Source organism: Pyrgilauda ruficollis, unplaced genomic scaffold (assembly GCF_017590135.1).
Source record: "Pyrgilauda ruficollis isolate IOZ18807 unplaced genomic scaffold, ASM1759013v1 scaffold1, whole genome shotgun sequence".
NCBI classification, from domain to species: Eukaryota; Metazoa; Chordata; class Aves; order Passeriformes; family Passeridae; genus Pyrgilauda; species Pyrgilauda ruficollis.
In genome coordinates this window covers 3,764,790-3,785,539 of record NW_024508100.1, presented here as the reverse complement: position 1 = coordinate 3,785,539, position 20,750 = coordinate 3,764,790, and the positions used below count along the sequence as shown (strand labels likewise).

At 36.1% G+C, this 20,750-nt stretch overlaps 1 protein-coding gene across 1 annotated transcript in view; it reads left to right on the top strand.

Moving 5' to 3' along the window:
* The window catches only part of POLN (DNA polymerase nu), an 88,422-nt gene that overhangs the window by 50,581 nt on the left and 17,091 nt on the right, over positions 1-20,750 (top strand). Inside the window, exons 18-21 of the mRNA XM_041458410.1 lie at positions 4,384-4,466; positions 8,622-8,753; positions 11,598-11,708; positions 15,411-15,489. Of these exons, the coding sequence (XP_041314344.1) occupies positions 4,384-4,466; positions 8,622-8,753; positions 11,598-11,708; positions 15,411-15,489 (405 nt within the window). The remainder of the gene's footprint in view (positions 1-4,383; positions 4,467-8,621; positions 8,754-11,597; positions 11,709-15,410; positions 15,490-20,750) is intronic.

Sequence of the window (20,750 nt, the reverse complement as noted above, 5' to 3'; positions counted from 1 at the left end):
TATACTAAAATTCATGTAATTTTTTTTTTAGTATTCTCTACAGGTAAAAATTAATCTATTGAGATGTCTACTCTGTATTAAATGTATTATTCCAGTTTACAGTTAAACTTTGTTAAAATTACAGAAATGATTGCTGTATTTTTTTTTTTTTGGTTATAAAGAAAAGTGGTGTTCATATGTATTAAAGACTTAAGACTTAATTCAGTACAAAGTCTTTGAGAAGTCCATTAAATCCCATTAGTAAATGAAAATGTATAGTGAATTTTGGAGAAATTACAATAATAGTCAAAGTATTTTCTTATAAAAATTAATAAATTATATATTCCTCCTTTTGTTTCATATCTTCACTTTGTTTCGTAGTCATAATTTCATGTTAACCTTCTTCACTGTTTGTTAGAAAATTTTTTCTCCATGTTTTTTACTCTCAGAATTGGGCAGCTATTCCATTTTAGACACACAGCCACAGAGCCACCTTTTTAAAGACTTTGTGTATCTCTACTCTCACTGTGTTTGTTAGATATTCTGCAATTTTTGGCTGCAAGTTGTTTGCTGTCCTCAAGACCTTCCCAGATTGTTTATTTCTGCAAACTCCTTCCCAGGATACTGAGATTTGCCAATCTGAACATGTCTTCCAGCACTGAGGGCTGTTCTTTATTCTGCCTAAGAGATATCTATCAAATAAAGCACTATAAGGCAAAGTACTTGCAAATCAGTGCTAGACAAAGTGAAGGACAAACAAATCAGAGATGTGGAAATAGCCTGAGACAAGTATGCAGGCAAGGACAGGAATTTAGAAGGTGAAATACTGCACATTTGGAGATTTGAAGATGGTGAAAATACTGATTATGGACTTGAACTTTTCCCAGCATATTTGAGAGAGAGTAATGAGAAGGATGCAATAAAATGGAAAATATATGTTTCATGCTAGAACTAATAACTGCATATTCATTTCCTGCAGGCCTTCAGGAATTTTGCTGTTTCCACAACAAAACCCACAGCAAATTCTTTTCCCTCCTAAGCGTTTTTTCTGTATCAATTTCTATAGCATTGCATTAACAGTCTTCTTAGTCCAGCTGTACAGAGAGTGCTGGGTGAGCTGGAGTCACAGCCTCAGTATCACTGCCCAGCAGCTAAGACTATTTTATGCCCATTCACCTTCCTTTTTCAGATTCAAATCTATTTTTAAAAAAATGCATTTCCACTAAAGATTTATGTCACATATCCCACGCTTCAGCACTGAGTATTTTCGTGCCCTGGATGGTGGCTTGCTAAAAACTTATGCAAGCATGCAGATCACAATGTCTTTTTATCAATATCATGGGTGTTCCATGATGAGTCCAAAGGCAAAATAAAGGTTTTATCATGAAATAGGTTCTCACAGTACCCATTAAAACAAATAAATTATCACAAACCTAAATTAGTTTGTAAAGGAAACAGGATAAAGCAGAAAGCCCACTGGGGATTTCTCACATGGCTGCTGGAGTTCTGAGAAACTGCACACCTCCCCTTTAATTTTATTGTTCAAAGGAATAAACAGCCTTCACCTCAAACTGCAGGAATGCCTCTCTGAATTACAGAAGGAATCAAACACTCTAGTAGAAGCCAATAATTGTCAATACAAACAGAACGAAAGCATTTATTAGAAAAAAAAAAGAATTGTTATGATTAATGACTTCTGTTTGCTCAAGCAGTTTTGATTTATATGGCAATTTCATACCTTATAATTATGTATTCTTTTATGTGGTACATAAATTTGCAAATACTCAGAGTGGTAGATGTAATGCCTCTCTGTCCAGTGCTCACATTTCTCACTGACATGCTTGGAGGTGTTGAGTGACCATTTTGGTTGTAACATTACATTGAAGGAAATACTTTATTTCCTTCAATATTTTATTTGATTGTAACATTATATTGAAGGAAAAATTCAGGGATTAAGCCCTGAATTTTTAATTTTTTCCATGTGTTTCATGACTAACCAGATCAGGAAATGCTAAGTGACTGTTGGATTGCCATGATTACATGATGCATGTACATCTGCACCAATAACTGTAATAGGCAAGGTTTTATTGTGAATGCTGACACTGCCAGTCATCATTACAGCAATGAGACTATTTCTGTTTTTTCCAGTCAGCCCTCCAAGCTGAAGCTTGAATAATGCAAAATCATAAAGTTCTAGAAGCAGTTCTAATTGTGCACACAATCCAATTCTGATGACTTCTTTCACTGCTAAAATTTCTCTAGAACCACCAATCCCTCCCAGCAAGCCTCATCTTGTGTCTCCCTCAGTACCATGGTCTGATGAATATCTGTGTTCCCCTACAGGTCTCCACAATTCTTACCCACTGTGTCCTTTCTGTTGTAGTCCTTCTTTTCCAGTGAAGTGAGCAGCTGATGTACCCACTGCTCTCAGTTGTCTCTAGTCTCTCACTTCAGTAAATCTGCAAGTAAATTCTGCTGCTGTTCTCCCATTTCTTGCCTTGTCCAACCCTCTAGTTCAAATTATGCAGTATTAGGAAAGCAGTATTACATTTTCTAGGGTTTCTCCAGTTTCAGCATTCCCCAGTCTTAGTGTTGTGTGTCAGAAGGTCCTCAGGTGATATTTGCTCTTACCAGATTCTATTTTCCCTTGGGATCTACGCTTTCTCAAGTGTCTGTGTAGTTCTCTGCCAGGTTCTTCAGGAAATTCCTGCAGTCTTTTTGCTGGAGATTGTTTCAGGAAATCCTTAATGATGTCTAGTTTCCTAATTCTGCACTTATTAGCTCCTATTGCCACTTTGTCCTTGTATTCAGGTACAATTGGGAATCTCAACCTATTGTATTCAAAAGATTCATGAACTTTTGACCTGCCACAGCTAAGAAAGTAAATTGTAAGATTCTCAAACAAGCAGAATGATTAAGTGGGAACAGTCTTCATTACAGGTGGAAACATTATTAAATTACTCTTGTTTCTCAACTAAACTGAGCAGTGAAAAATTTTGTTTCATCTTTGAGCAGTTAGTAGCATTCAAAGGAACAATGCCAGCTTCTGCAAAACCAAAGACTTTTTGTCCAGTGAAGGCTGGAAATTATATTCAGTTTTATTTTTCGTCTTCAAAAGCCTGTACTCCTGTAGACTTGCTTAAATCTGATTTCATCCAGTGTCTGCCTGTTGGTCATTCAGAATGCCAAATTGTACCAGCACTGAGCATAGGCTTGGCTAAAATCGGTGTATGAGGTATACAAGCAAAAATCTGTGGCTCTGCTGATTTTCTAGAAGTTTCCATCTTAATAGTGGTGAAAGACTTTCCTTGAAGAGGATTCAGAGAAATACACCATTTTCTCAAAGCTCCTCAGCTAAAACTTTCACAACAAAGCATCTTTCATGACAAAAAATCTTTTGTAACAAACCATAGAAAACTTTGGTTTTAAAAAAGAAACCAGACTCATGAAAAAATTTGACAGTCTCATGGGGAGACTTTTTCCCAAAAGATGCAGATATCATCAAGTATCTCTGATAGCAATTAATCTCCATGTTTCAAATACAATTTTTGTAGGTATTTGTTTTCAGACAGTGAGTGTATGATTTTCCCCAACATCCTCCATTTTAACCAAATGATCAATATTCTTCAGTGCTTTCAGTTGTCAATAATTTCAGTATTCTTTCTGGAGCTGCATTTTGATAAGGAAAACTATAGGTGGCACATTCTTGATGATTGCAGAGTCATAGCTTTTCATTTTTCACATTGCTAAATCCATTAGCATTTTGTAGCACTATTTTATGTCAGCTGGGAGAGAATGGAAACTGGGAAGGAGGACACTTGGCTGGGAATAATCTGGATGCACTCTTGAGTTCATAATCAGCCACTGCTGCTGTTTTATGGAGCTTTGCTATTGTGGAGCTCTGTAAGGCATATGGAGCAGGCAGTGCCTGCTTCTATCAGTCATTTCTTGAAAAAAGGTTGGATATTTCTGTTAGTGAAGCCCTGATAATAGTCTTATTTAAACAAGCTTTAGGTCAGACTTCTGCTTTGAGTCTCTAGACCCTCACATCTTGAAGAAATGCTGCTGCTGGAAATAATTTATTTTTCTCATGAGCCACTATTAAATCCTCCTCAATCTGAAAAACTAGTGATATAGTAGTAGGATTTTTCCTAACCAAAAATTTAGTTGAAAAGGAAAGAGGAAGATTAAAATTAAAATAAATAATTTAATTTACTATGGACTATCAGTATGAAAATTTGTAAATACATTGTGCATTCCTGGCTGACAACAAAAGCCCTTAAGTACATCTATTCATATCTTACAATTTTATAGTTATTAAATTATTATTGACTTTAAATAAGTTTTCTGTGGGGATAACAACTTAGTTTAACTGAAAATGCGTGATTTTTTTTGTTTATTTAGGAAAGGGATTCCAATTGAACAAGTGAAACATGCTGATAGAGAGCAAGCAAAGCGTATCGTTTACTCTGTGGTTTATGGAGCAGGTAGGCCTTTTAAGAAAAAATCCAGCCACTGTAAATTTATACCTTATTCATCATTTATAAAAGTAGACTGAATTTCTAAATGTGAGTAAAAGTTTGTCAGAGTATTGCATTTATATTTTATCCAGTATTATTAAATTATCTACTCAGTATAAAACTTATGAAATTAATGTAATTACATTGCTGTATACAAAGATTGTCTGATTTTGTATTTATTTACTGCTGATATAACTGAACCATATATCTAATTTTGAGCGGACTTTGTATTCTCTCAGTATATAGACAGAGATGAGAATAACTGCAATGAAATTTTAAAAACTCCAATATTGTTTTAAATCACATTTATAAAATCAGAGAATGGCAGAGATTGGAAGGGACCTCTGGAGGTCATCAGATCCAGCCCCCTGTTCAAGCAAGGCTGTTTGCCCAGGCCTGTGTCCAGATTTTCAATGTTTTCAGGGCTGAAGGAGGGGCTCTTCAAGGCTCCACAGCCTCCCTGGGCAACCTGTGCTAGTGCTCGCTCACCCTCACAGTGTAAAAGTGTTCTCTTTCTTTGATTCTTAATGTTTGCTGCCATTTCTTCACAAATGCAGAAAACTTGCAAAAATCCACTGTTACCATTCTGCCTAAGTCCTAACCAGGTCCTTGATAAGTCAAGATGTTCCTCACCCTTTCCAAAACTGCCTGCTATTTCTAAATGACGCCCCACACTCCTTATGCTCCATACATGCCTAGAGTTTCCTTTTCTAGGGAGATAGATGCATGTATATCATCAGCTTAGAAGCTCTTGTGAATTGGTTTCAGTGAGCAGCTGACTAACTTTCTCTACAGAGGATGAGTTCTTGAAAAAGCCACTTAGGAGATGAGAGTCCTGGGCTGCAAGTTTTATGTAACTTGGAAACATTTAATGCTACATCTTGCATTCCTGGTTGTGGATGCTTTCTAAGTCATCTTTTGCACTAAGTCCTTGAACCAAAGGCAGAATCAGCCAGGGTATTCCATTTATCATTTATGGTATTCACTTGGGAAGAAATGCATCAAATTCAGTTCTCCTGAATATCTATTTTATGTTTAGGGGTGTGTGTGTGTGTGTATATATGCATACACACGTGCATTTTTACATTAAGCTGTATTGCATTTGAAACCTCTGTGTTTAAAATTGATATTAAAAAAGCCCAGCACTAGTACTCTACACTGTAAATTTAGACCTGTCTGTGCTGAGACTGGAATCAAATCTTCCATTTCCCACCTGAATGGTTTCATCACTGGGTTATTTTACAAAATGCCAGCATTATGACCCCTGCCCCTTGGTCCATGCAAATGGACACATTTCCTGTCTCTTCCCTTTGCTGTGGGTGGAACAGGCAGATACCAGATGTAATCAGAAGAATCACCACCAGTTTAAAGCCCTGTAGTTCTGTATATAGTCAGAAATGCCTCAATTCCTGGGGCTCAGTGGAGCCTGTGTCTGTCTAAAATCTATAGAGAGCTTTAATGTTTACATTTAAGCACAGTATTGGCACTCCCTCACTTGCTCTGAACCCGGCACTAAAGATTTCAGTACAGCAGTGCTTGCTTTAAGTGTCTCCATTTACTTGTTTGCTTTGTGTCCCTCTCTCAAACAAGGGCAGTTGAAGCACCTCAAAGATAATAAGAAGTTTCCAGTTCATTAGAAGTGTGATCAGCTCCTAATTAAGACATGAAATGATATCATTAAACCACTTAGATGGAAACTGGGTTGACAAAAATTATTTGTTAGATACCTGAAATTGATGGACTGAATTCCACCCACAGTTTGTCTCCCTTCAAAAGACAGCTCACTTTTTCTAAATGAGACATTTTTATACAACTGAAGAGTGTGAATAATACCTCTTTTGGAGTATTAATTTGAATTGAAAACTACAAAAACACTCCCTGGGGAGCTTGCCTGTATTATGCTTACAGGAGCTAATAAAAACCTTTCATATAGTAAATAGTAATCTTTTTATTTTCTTTTTTGTTTTTGTAGTTTCTGTGTTCTGTTTTCTTAGGTTGCACTTGGTTCATGCTTTCAAGGTCTTTAATTCTGAAGGATAATAAAGGAAAAGAAGATTGGTTATTAGGAAAAAGTTTTCACCCAGAGAGGTGGCTGAGCCCTGGAACAGGCTCTCCAGGGCAGTGGTCACAGCCCTAAGCCTGACTAGAGTTCAAGAAGCATTTGGACAACACTCTCAGGCACATGGTGTGACTTTTGGGGTGTCCTGTGCAGGGCCAGGAATTGATCCTTGTGGGTCCTTTCCAGCTCAGGGCATTCTATAAGTATTTTTGGTCGTCTGGAACAGTTCAATTCACCTGCTTCTCCCTTGTTAATCTTGTAGATCTAAAACACAGGCAACTTAAACATCTGTAAAATAAGGAATTGCTTCTATTCAATGGCAGTATGTTCAAGCCCTGGACTGACACAGAGGGCTATCAGTGTTTGTTAATGTTACTTTCATTTTTGAAAGATGATACTGAAGAATGGAGAAGACTGAAACTCATAGGCTGGTGCTGATAATTACCCTGGCACACATCACTTAAGAGTGCTCAGAGAAGGTTTAGTCCACTCCTGGGCTTTGCCTTGCATGGCTTGTGCTCCTGCATTGTGGAGCATAATCTGACACAATTACATGGCTGTTCGTTCCCCTCTTTTTGCTTCCAGGGAACTGCATTTCCCTGGGACCTTTCAGACGTCCTTGCTAATATTGTGCTTTAATTTTCCTAGTATTTTATGCAATTGTTCTGTATATTAATAGCTCTTTAAATGGATAACATGGACAAACTTAGACGTTACAGTTCTCTAAGGAAGCTACGGTAGTCTCCTAGCTGTTAGCAATGTGTGCTTTATCAAATAGATTTGTCATTTGCTGACCCAGGAAGAAAACCCAAACTAATTAGACGTCAAAAAAAAAAAAAAAAAAAAAAAAAAAAAAAAAAAAAAAAAAGAGTACAGATCTATAATAGCTCAGCAAATGTCATCCTGGATGTCTGTGTGAATTTCTTCCTAGCACCTTGTCCAGACTGGTGTTCTTGCAGCTCAGTGCAGATCCTGGCGTGACTGAGAACAAAATGCTACAAGAATTGTTCTGAAATGCACATCAGCCTGACAGTGATGGCATTTAGATGGCTGAAATCCTCTCTCTTTTAAAAGTGCTAGACAATTTCTCTTGACAGTCTTACCGTGACAATGACTATTCTGTGCCTTTGGTGCCTTGAGATGTCTCCTCTCAGCTTATGTTCTTTGCAGACAGTGCTGGTTCTGTGTTGCTGTGCAGCTGACATAAATATATCTGTCATTCAAACTTCATATGACTACTGTTGATGTATGTTTTATTTTTATTGGAACTGTTTGATTTATAAGTAGGTTTAAACTGTAGCTCTTAGTTTATGTTTTAACACTCTAGAATATCTTCAAGTTTTTTTCCACATTTTCTTATAAAGGCTCTTAGATCCAGCATAACAGATATTGTGCACCTATATCCTGTCCAAAAGTTATTATTCCTTTTTCCCTCTATTGGAACACTTTTTCTGTTTTTCTTTTTCCATTTTTTTTTTCTTTTTCCAACCTTTTTATCTCAAAACTTGGACTCCAATTTCTACTGACATTGAGGAGCCTAAGACTATCTGAAATATGTGAGACCCAGACTTCAAACATCCTTTCTAAATTCAGGCTGAACTCTAAAGCTTCTAGCTAAACTCAAACCTCCATCTCTTTTTAGATCTTCATTATATTTGTGTTTGTTAAAAGCTGATTTTAAATCTTTATCTGCTCTTCAAAGTTTGGAGATTGCAACATTGAACTAGTAAAATGATACTTAAAGCAACAGCATTGCTCTGTGAACAAAAGAGATTTCAACCATATTATAGGTATAAATTAAAGCTACGAATTTCTTAATTGCATACTTCTTATATACTTCTTACTAATTATATACTTAATCCAGTAACTTCAGTAGAACATTCAAGCTCAGGGTTGAACATTTATTTTGTTGCAATATGATTGTAGTGTATCAAATCCATCCTCTTTCACAGAGGTAAGTAAAGTAATTAATTCCATTAATTGTGCATGAAAACAGTGCTATTGTATGAAGTGGTTTTCTGTTCTGCTTTATTGCATAATAGAGATCATTTCTGTACCACCAGGTAAAGAACGTCTCGCTGACTGCTTGGGAATTACTCCTGTTCCAGCCAGCCAATTTATAGAGAGTTTTATGCAAAAATACAAGAAAGTACATGAATTTACAAAGAAAACAATTGAGCAGTGCCGGAATAAAGGTAATCCAATCTGTGACCATATTTTGTTTACTGATCTGCACTGTGTGACAGTGTGAAGACAAAGATTTGATACCCAAATTCAGATAGTTACAGGACAACAAAAAAGAGAAAGAAATATCCTTTCTTGGTGAATCAGTTTGGGTTTTTTTTCTTTTTTAGCCCTAAAAGGAGCTGGTTAAGTCTGCCTTTTCTCAGAAAGATGCTAACAGAATAAGACATCTGTTCTCAGAATGAACCCCACTTAATGTCAAGTTACACTGCATCATTTTGACATATAATGTACTCCAACAGAAAAACAGCCCAAGGAATTTTCTACCTAATAAATTGGGTACATGGCTGCTGGACCGTGGAAGTTCAGTCAATTTACACAGCCAATTTTTTTTAAACTTATTTTTTCTTTGCATCAATCAGAATTTATGTTCTTGAAGTTCAGGTGGTAGCTGTAGTGACAGATGTGTGCAGAGTGCTTCCAGAGCCACAGCTGCAAACTCTTCTTGCACCAAATTTGTTTTTAGTCTACATATTCATTTATATTTAGTGAATCCTAGGAGTGCAGTAATTTGAGAAGAGAAAACATAGCTGCTTGAAATATTGTCTTTTAAAAGCTAATTAGCAGAACTGTCAAAATTGAGTTCTTTTGTTTCTTAATAGGACATGCAGTACTAAGACATTTTTTAGAAATAAATAGTAAATTTGCAATATAATATTACCTATCACATGAGTGTCATGTCAGAAACATATAATTCTCTTCTAGTCATGAAAATTGTCATGAAAATTCATTTTTTGTACTTTGTAGGCCCTCAAAATCTACTGGAAGTATGAGCTGTCATTGTGTCACACATTTGCATTCCTTTGTTTGTTAATATTGCTCAAGAAAATTGAAGTTACTGAACATCCATTTTTAGCTGTAATTAAGCCAAACATAACATACCTAGTAAAATATTTTACATTTATTATATATTAATGATATATTTAAAATAACTCAGCATTCTTTTCTTTAAAGTGAATGAATTTCAATGGACAGACTTCTGTGCAAGAGAATCTGTTTTATGGGTTCAGTAGACAGGAATGTCATGCCTAATGCTCTAAAGTCATCAAAGCACCCTTGTCTAATTACTTCTTACTCTTTCTTACACTCCTGCCTATCAACCATTTTTAACCATTAATGGTAGAAGAGCAATCGGGTCAGGTTGTACAAGCTTTAGAAATCTGCAGCAGATCAATATTATTTAATATTTTTCTTGTTAATCCACCTTGGATTCTAACTTTTCAACAAAAACATTCCAACCTATTGAGCTCATTAGAAGGTAATTGTTTTTAACTTATCTGAAGTTCAAAGATGAGCAGCACCCCCCTGACAAATATTTTTTAAGTGTTATGAACGTCTGATACTCCATGTAGACATGAAAAGCATATAAATAATTCTATTATGAGGAAGATATTTGTTAGTGCATATATTACTATACTGCTGTTGTTTTTATGAAATAATTGACATATTGAAAAGACCACATTAAGGCCTCATTCAGGCATGCATTTGCAGGTTAATCATTGACACCAGGCACCTTCTCTGCCGCTGTCACACAAATGGTGTTTCTTTGGGGATGCTGCTCAGTTACGAGGAGTCACACCTCACAGCAATCAGGATATTGCAGCAAATCTGATTTGAACTAAGAATACAATGTTTCAAGAATTCCATCTTTAAATACTGTTCATCATAGAAAATGTTAGTTAAATTGGGGAGATTGATTTACCAGAGAACACCCTAACTTCCAGATAGTTCAGTTTCTTGTTTCAAAATGGGTCCTTTTGGTATCAGTGCTCCTGGAAATGCACTACTTCACAGAAAACTGAATTAATTAATCCCTTGCACACAAGCTTGGGTATGTTTTGTCCATAATAAGGTGATGACTTTTTGTTTTAAGAGGTCTCCTCACCACTTGTGCTTGCACAGCAGAGGAGATGAAACTATGTCAGTCTGAATTTCCATGGTATCTAACGACAACTCCTGGGTAGTCAAGGTGATCAGAAATATAAAGAAAAATTTTTTTAAGATGTATTTTTAACATGGATGATTTTTCATTTTTCTTGAAATAAGAATAGAAGTTTATTTTTGAAGATAAGCTAAGTTTTGTGTGTGTTATTTTGACAAGAGGAACCTCACATTTCTTTTCCTATCTCAACTCCTCTCACTTGCCCTCCAAATAGGGTTTTTTTAGGAAAATACGTCATTGGGCCTAACATAAAGCTTTAACAGTGTTTTTATGTTTCTTGTAAACTAAAAATTCCCACCACACTAAAGTTAAGGAAGTTTGGCTGTGAAAGGAACAGAAATACTACATAAAGAAAATGAAAAAAAAACCAACTTTTTTTTTGCCCAAAAACCCCTATTTTATATCTTTGGGAAATATTCATTACTGATTTAATTACTCTACAAATTGATTTTTCTTTACTATTCCCAAGTAAACTATTAATTGTGTGGAAAGCTCTAATTATGGCTGCTAATAGATAGCTAATTCTGCTAGGTATTTATAGTTTCATCTCCCACAGAGAGAGTTTGCCAGGTTTATCAGTAGACATTCCTAACAAAAATTTACAGCCTTAAAGAACTAAAGTCTTTCTTGTATAACATGTACCAATTCTCTGAATTAAATAATACTTAAACCAAAAATACAATAATTGTTGAAGGTTTAAATAAGCCCTGACTATATTCAGTGGACAAAATATTAAATTGACTTAAGCAGCACATAATTACAAATATCTGTATTATCCTCAGAAAGGATTTTTGAAATTTAATTTTAATCACTCTGCATCACACAATAGTAATTTTTGTTTAAATCCTGCAAGGTTACGTGGTTTCCATAATGGGACGCAAAAGGCCACTGGCCAATATCAACGCACAGGATTACAAGCTCCGCACTCAAGCAGAGAGGCAGGCTGTAAATTTTGTTGTTCAAGGTAAAGATCTGCCTCCCTACCTTCCTGTCTACCCACCTGTCTCTGTCCTTGCTTGGCTTTAGTGGGCAACAGCTGATAATCTCAGAGAATGAATATTACAGTAGTCTACTGGAGTAGGCGTGAGTTTTCCCGTGAAAAAGAAGTTAAAATTATATATTCCATCTACCTTGGAAGTTGCCAGTAAACAGAATAATATAATAATAATGGTAATATTAATAACAGCAACAGTAGAAATGTTCTAATACATACAGTGCTCTATGATAGTTAAATGTAGGTATTGATGCAAACTATGTATAGAGAGAATATTTAGAATGCTTTTCTTCAGATGCATTGTTAAAGTTTTAAACACTTTCCTTTCTGATTCTTATAATCTGTTACTCCAGAAGGGTTTCTGTGATTCTTTCTTTGATTTCTTACAGATTCCAGCTTTTATTTTGCCAGATAGCTTTAGTTTCAGAAATACAGAATGTTAAAATAATTGTGCATTGTTATTATTAGTTTTGAAATCCAGCTCGTTCTTTGTGGAAACTTCAAACTTAATTCTGTGGAGGGCAAGAAAAAAGGTGTTTTTTCCACAGAAAAACATTTAACATATGGATTTGAAATGTAAAAGTCACCATTTCTGTGCTCATGTGTTAGTTAACCTAATGGAATAACATACTCCGTTTAAATCACTTAAATACAGAATTTAGCCACCCAAAGAAAAAAAACCCTGAACTGTCAGCCCAAGACTGAGATCCCTCCTACCTTGATGTGCCTTAGAAGAATTATTTTTTTAATTGGATGATGCTGACAGGGTTTTCTTTAATTTACACTGGAAGTGTACAAATTACAGGCAAGGAAAAAGTGCTTTCTAGACATGGTGATAGCATGCTCCTTCTTAAGTTGTTTGAATTTTCCTTTTGAAAGTATCACTTTCCTCTCCAAATATTATTCATTTTGATGTTTCATTTTTAAAATGACTTAAGTATTTATGTCATGTTTGGCAATCTTTAAGTACTGTCTCTGCAAAGATACCTAGAGGCCTCGAATTCTAATTCTAATTGTCATTCTGTGAGTCCTGCAGAGCACACAGTGTAGCACTGATAAAGAGACACAGCCCTCTGAGCAGCATTTGCTGTGTCCATCTGTCCCAAGAGCTGAGCAAGGCTGTCACAGGACTGTCTGTGGAACACTCACTTCTATGTACCTACAATAAGATTGTCAGATTGCACTGTCAGTTCAAGTGATACTGGAGGACAAATCTGATGGAAAATAATGTAATTGTTACTCAAAATGTAATATTAGAAGGTGTGGTGAAGCAAGGATTAAAAACTTTAGAGTATTCAGTATTCCCAAATTTTATTTAAAAAATTCATTCTAGCCTACCATAATGTTTAATTTTAAGATTTCAGTTATAAGATAATATTCGAAGTCTATAAAAACTTTCAAAATTATAAAACTTTTTATCACATTTAGGATACCAAACTGCATTTAATATGTGTTTTATAGTTATACCTAATAGTCTAATTAATTGAAGTAATTTACATTTTGATTATGGTAGCAGCAACTGATAGCAGAACACTTCAGATGCATGACAATATTGATCGGAATGTAGAACTGCAGCTTTGAATTATTACAATTGGGTTTCTCACACTTCTTTCATAGTGTTTTTTCTTTTTTTTTTGAATATTTCCCAGTTCAATAGTTTTCACAATGTACAGCATATTCTTCAGTTATTTTTCAGTTGTACCTATTCCCATAGAGCAAACAGTTTGTTTTATCTTTAATTATTTATTTATATTTTCTTCTCTAAAAGGAAAATTATTTTCTTTTTAAAATAGGATACCTCTAAAAACCGTATTTCAATAAAAATATTTCGAGAAGCCTTTCAAGTTTTATTACTCTACAGTTTCATAAGTAATGTATCTAGAACATATCTTTTGTGATGGCCTAAATGCTCAGTATAGTTTTATTCTCACAATCACTAAGAAGATATTTACCTTACCTTTGCTGCAACAGCCTTTCTTACTTTTTATATCAGTTGTCCCTTTTTGTAATGTGTTGAGTAATTTGCCACGTCATTAGAAGAGGGAAACAAGACAGGTCTTAGAGGCTAAAGCCACAGTCAGACATGGGCATCTCGATCATCAGCTGGGGGTCTGCCCTGGGTACAGTTAACGAGCAAAGCAGGGTCCCTGCATGGGATGCAGAGGAGGCAGTTTGTCACAGGTGACTGTGGAGAAAGAAGAGATGTTAAGCCTTTGTCCTTGTTCTCTTAGATATTCTTCCCTAGCCAAAAGGGCCCACTGTATCCTGGGGGACATCAGGCATGGCCTCACTGGGCTGTCACTGTCCCACTCTGCTCTGCCCTGGTGTGGCTCCACCTCACATCCTGGGTGCAGTTTGGGGTGCTCCAGAGAAGAAGGACATCAAACTGTCAGAGTGTGTCCAGAGGAGAGTCACCAAGGTAGTGAAAGGTGTTGAGGACAAGACTTACAAGGAGGAGCTGAGGTCCCTTGTGTTGTTCAGCCTGGACAAGAGAAGGCTGTGGGGTGACCTCTTCACAGTCTACAGGCTCCTCAAGGGAGGCAGTGGAGGGGAAGGTCCTGAGCTCCTTTCTCCAGTGACAGCTGTAGGACCTGGCATGAAGCTGTGTCTGGGAGTTTTAGGTCGGATATCAGGAAAAGGCTCTTCATCCAGAGGGTGGCTGGGCGCTGGAACAGGCTCTCCAGGACAGTGGTCACAACCCCAGGCCTGGCAGAGCTCAAGGAGTGTTTGGACAATGCTCTCAATCATATGGTTCAGATTTAGAGTCCTGAAGGGAGCAGGGAGTTAGGGAGTTGGGCTTGATGATCTCTCTGGGTCCCTTCAGATTGGAGATTTCTGTGATTCTCTGATTACCTCTCAGCAGAGTACCCTTGTCACTTGGCTACCTGGATGTTCTCTGCCCCTATTCTGAAAGTTGATTCATGTGGAAGAAAAAATTCAGAATTCATTGAGTTACAGGGTTGTAAAAATGATCATGATCTAGGACATTTAGGATGTTTAATGGGACAAGAAGGATTATGGATTCCACTCTTTACTCAAAGGATTGTTTCTTTATTTTATCAGATAAACCTTTTGTGTAAAATGTTTGGATCAGAACAAAGCCCTTCACCAAACTGCAGGCCTGGAGAATTATTCTGCCTCTTGATGACCAGAAATGTGTCATTTATTCTGTGCCATGACACTGTTTTATGCACCTCTGCTCTTAACACTGTAATGTAATGAATATGCTTTACATATACATGGAAATATGAAAACGTGTAAAATTAAGGCTCCAAATTGAAATGCAGCACTGAAACAATGTTCTGACCTTTTGTGACATTAAACTTTAATTGATTAATAGATAAATTTTAATTAAAGCTTAGAGATAGATAATTTCATACCATTTTTATAGAAAGCAAATTTTCAATGTATAATGACAATCGTGAATGACAAATTCACCTTTAATTAACACATGATTTCCTATTGTTATTTTCTAGTTTTAATTAATATGTAATTACTTCCTCTGTTGTTTATTAATCTTATAATGTTTCACATGTTGCATTTATTGGATCTGCTAGTTTTTAAAATTCTTATAATTCAGCATCTTCTGATATTTTTTGTTCCTATGCCATAGTTCCAAGAAAAACATTTTCTTTTTGCTTTAAATTAAAAACAGATCACTTTCTGTCGTAGGCTCTGCAGCTGATCTTTGTAAAATGGCTATGGTGAAGATTTTTGCCTCTGTTGTCATTTCTCCAACTTTAACAGCCAGGTTAGTAATGAATAACTGCAAAACTGCTTGGTTTCAAAACAAAATTAGTTGAAATGAATGTGTTTCTGTCATTTTAAGCAGCTCTAGAACTACCATGTGTACCTCTGAGTCTTTTAACAAGCAAGGACACGTGGAATGGTTTTATACATTTAAAGTTATATCTTTGTGCTTAAATGGTTGGATCTGTAAATGCATCCCAAGGCACTGAAGTGCTCCAGGGTCATTTCAGCTCAGTCAGATCTAATTCAGTGGTAGTTCTGCACCTTTGAAATCAAGCCCACTGATCATATCCTTCCTGTATTTGAGTGTATTGTACAGTGGGAATTGAACATTCAATGGGCTGGGAGAAAAAAACAGGAATCAGGAAACCAGTGCTCAAGCAAAATAAATGAACATTTTTTCATTCTTGTATAGATGGCTTTTCTTTAAAGAAAAGCTTGGTCATCATGATTCTCTTCTGTTGTGACTGCTCAGAGTTGGGTGGGAGATCACAGAATGTCCTCAAAGAATTTTGTGCCAGTAGCAGAAATAATGAAGTCTACTTTTCCTGTGGAGAAGCTGGTCCAGACAGCCACTGAACATTATTATTTGCTGCAATAGAAAGAGGCTTTGAAGTCAAACATGTAGAAAAAACCCCAAATAAGTGGTTTCTCATCTTTGGTAATGCAAAGATAGTGTAGCAAACAATCCAGTAGAGCATGAATTGGTGTGATAGAAGTTCAGACAAAAGCAGAGCAGTGCAAGTAGGGCAATGTTTCTGTTGTCATCTAGAAAGGATGATAACAATTTAGCTGTAGCAATCATGCATTGAGGACTTGTGTGGGTGTATAGCTCAGTACAAAAAAATAGGGTTTGTCCTTCTGAATGTACTTGGCAATTATGGGTATTATCTAATCCTACAAGTAATCTGTGTGTGTTAGTGTGTGTATCATTTACACACAGCAGTGTTGTCTTATCTGATCAATGTTTAAAAATACAATTTCTAATTACAAATAAAAGTTCAATTTGTTGAATTCAAAGTAGTTGGACTCATTCCTATGCTAAAAATAAAACAACTTCTGAGTGGCTCTTAAATGCTCTTGCAACTTTTTAAGCAAAATACCATTGAACTATTTAAAAAAAAATAAAGTGACCCACTAGTACAAATCTGAAAAGGGAAATTGTTCTTTGGTGGAGATCCTGCCTGCACTCAGACAATGATACATTTATGTATTAAATGTTGGATGATGCACTATCACATACTGCATTGTACACTTTCAGGCAGATTGTCTGCACTGATTATAATTCATTTTGCTACCTGAGTTGAATGAAGAGCCCAGAATCTGTCAGCTGTGGCATGGATGAAAATTTCTGTAGCCGTAGCAGGCATAATTGAGTTAGATGAGTGATAGAGGAGCAGCCAACAGCTTTTAGTGGGGGAGGCAAGTGGAGGTGGTGCAAGGGCAAAGAACATACTACACTCTGTAGTTCCTGCCTAGCACACAGATCTTTAGGTTCAGCAAGTGCCTGTGTGTTGTATTTCTGAGATAGCCAAAGTTTTTTGCTACTAATGTCATGTCTGATTAAGCTTGTGAATGTTTTTTTCTCTTAACAGAAAATTTTACTTGGGTTTTTCTTTCTTAAAATTCTTTCTTTTAAAGAAGTAATGTCTAAGTAATGGCTAAGGAGGATACAGACATGGGGAGGTATTGGAGCTGTACATGTTGAAATTCCTGGTGTTGTGAAAGCACAGGGGAATGGCTACACTGGATAACAAAAAAATATCACTGCCTATCCTGCTTGTTCCTATCATAAATGTCACATCTGGGAAAGACCAACACTGCCAGGGCATTTAAAAAGGATAGACTATATTAAACAGGGGTTTTGAACTTCTGCCAGCCATTAACAACTGGATGGCTTTGCTAGAGGACAGTCTTTTAGTAGTCAATAATGGCTCCTTGCTGTAATATTTAGTAGGTACTTACAGACCAGGCTTGTCAGAAAAGCACAATCCATGCCTTTGTAAATTCAGTGAACACTTCCCTGCTTGGACAGTGGCATTTGAAAACGTGAAAAGGATCTTGCCAAAAGAATATGGGACTGAAACTTGAAATATTGTGTTTCTGCTTGTCTGCCAGGTGACATTCAGTTAGTTATTTTTTCAGTGGTCTGTTTCTTGATTTTCTTATCAGTCAGGATCTAACATCCTTTATAAAGCCTTTTGAAAAATATTGTTGAAAGGAAGTGTGGACATAATTGATGCTATTGTAACAGTGGGAATGTACAGCAGCTCTTCCAAAATGAGAAATATAATCAATCTCCTATTATCACTCCATCAGATCATATTCATTCCAAAGATAGCACACTACTATCTTTTCTTCTATCTTCATACCCCTGTAAGTATCTTTATTTCCCTTTTAGAATTTCTAATTTTGGAAACAGGGTTTTCACTTTGAACAGCATATCAAAGAGAAATATAATTTTTACAGGCTTTAGAAGTGATTATGAACATTTACCCTGAGACAGTATCCTATTAAGCATAGCTAAGTTTTGGCTAACGCTCAACATTTTGTCTTCCTTACCTTAGAAATAAGGAAAAAATTCATTCTAAATAAGGTCTTACAGTTTTTAGTGTTAGTTTGCAGGTGTGTTTGCAGTCTTCACTCTCAACACTGCATTCATTGTTGCTGTGCTGGAGGCTGTTCAACAAGCTCTGACCCAATAGTGTGAAGCTTCATTTTTGTGTGACTAGCAGTCAGTAGATTTTTCATTCTTGTTTGCACATATGATACTGTATTTGGAAGTCAGGAAAGGTGATCAAGTTACATTTTCATGATGCTTCATCAGAGAGGTGTTCTTGATGAAACAGTATATTCCACTGTGACTGATCAATTCGGACAACTAACAATCTCATTTTTCACTTTATGTTTCTTTATCTTCTAACTCAAATACTAGCCTAGCAGCTTATGCAGTTGACAATAGCAAGTCAATCAATTACTTGGAAGCAATTTTGCAAAAATCAGGAAAAATGGTATTAAATGTAATATATATGATACAGATCTAATATTCGTATGGGTTGACTGCTGGCATCAGTGTTAATATCTCTGCATTTTGTGTGGTGCTGACAAATAATCAACATTTTTCAGACTTCTCCTGTATTACCTAGATCTTTCTTAAGATGTTCTGCTGCTGCTGGCCAAGTTGCTCACTGAAAATGTGCTGCTAACATAAATTATTGAAGTGCCAGCTTTTACCCATCTGATGCAATCCACAGAACCTCCTCATGATATTTCCTGCAGGCAGATGATAGCACAAAAACTTTTGAAATTAGATCAAGGCATACAGTAGCAACTGAAAGAAAGATTTATGGAATTGATGAGAGTGCAAAGGTTAACTTGGTGAACTCAGATGGACAGTTGTAGTTCTTTTCTGTGTTTGAAACATCACTGCAGTGAGAGTCACATGGAAACTTGGTGAGAAAGAAGGGTGCTGGCAAATTGTGGGAGAATTGCTGCCTATAGCATTGCTATATTATCATTTTGTACATATTATCATTTTGTAAGCAGAAGAAGCACTGTTGTTACCCAAAGTCTACCTGGTATTACATGGACTTCTCAGTATCTCAACAACATGCACATGAATTTTAACAAGTCTGCAGAAATATTGAATAATTTGGTGTGACTCCACCAATTCTGCTTCTGCACGAAATTATTGTTCCTTCAGCACTGGACCTGTGCCACAAACACAGCTTGACTTCTCAGCACGTCTGGAGCCCAGTTAAAGAGACAGGTTCAACCACAGGCCAAATATAAATGAGTAATCTGAAAAGGAGAAACCACAGCAAATAAAAGCAAAGGGTTTATTTTCTTGGTTGGTCCCAGCTGCTTTTCAATAGCAGTGGATGTTGGAGTTGTGTATGTCTTCCTCAAGGAACATCTTAATTAAGCTAATGATTTTCTGTGCTGGTGAGCTGTAAATACAACACACTTCTACAGATATCTAAATTAGTTAGAAATAGCTCTTATTGTCCCAGCAACAAGTATTGTTTTATGTGACCTGGATTTTTTTCAGATACGAGTCTGGTGATAAATCACAAATTATTCATTTCTTGAAAGTGGCTTTCAGTTTTAGTACTACACAAGAATCTAGCAGCATTTTCGTAAGGTGTGTAGGGATTCAATAATTATTACTTTATAAACTGCTTATAATCTTTCAGATTCATACAAAAGGGCCTATTTAATAAACCCAACTTCCTGATCGCATCATAGTTTCAAACAAATTAATTAAGTAAAATTCTTAATGTTGCTGCTGTGTGAGTTGATCTTTAATTCTGGACATAAATCTTACATCCATTTATCTGTTTCTTCAGGAATTAAAGAACTGTTTTCATTCACGTTTCTTCTCTAGCAGTTAACCAGGATTTTCAAATAAATGCTTTTTGCTCTGGTATTTTGCCCACAATTCCCACTCAGTATGTACCCAAACTTCCTTAATGTATTAACTCTAGCAAGATGATTAACTTTTATCCTTAGCCTAATACTGGAGAAACTGAACCACAAGGAAAAGATAAGTTTTGGATTCTGCCTGAGAGGAGAATAAGATTTTTGTTTCACAGACAAATGCTTTTGTTTCTGTAGCAGAAGGAAACCTCTGAGGTCATATTGCACTCTCCATAGCTGTTGTCTAATATGTAGCTCTTTGCCTCCCAAAGTAGCCAAATAACATTAAGTTTCTATGCAAGCTGTAACTTAGAAAAAGCATCACTTTCCTCAAGCAACCAAAGCAGTATTTTGCATGTATCCACAAGATGGTGAGCTGTTACCTGAACACTTCATGCTCAGTGAGCCAGAGCAAATCAGACTAATTTATTCTTTATAGAAAGAGCCAAGTACATTTAAAATGCTGAAATATCACAGCCAAAAGGGACATGCATGATTTAGCAGGTTTTTCACTATTCCTTTATGTAAGACATTCAACACAAATAAAAATATTTCATTTATAAACCCTTTTGTAGGTCACCTTTTAGATTTGTATGTTTTCAAATATTTTGGATACATGCAAAAATTCTATTATCTTTAATTAGCCATCTGTTCAGTTTCCCACTCTTCATGATGTAGCTGCTGAGAAAACCCATTTCACAGGCTGGCTGAATTTTTATGGTTAAAATGTTAAAATAATTTGGTCTTTATCATGAAAACACTGAAAGAGGTAGCTTAAAGTTAATGCAAGTAACATCCATTCAGGCATGATGTATCCTAAGCTATAACTTTAATATTACAACA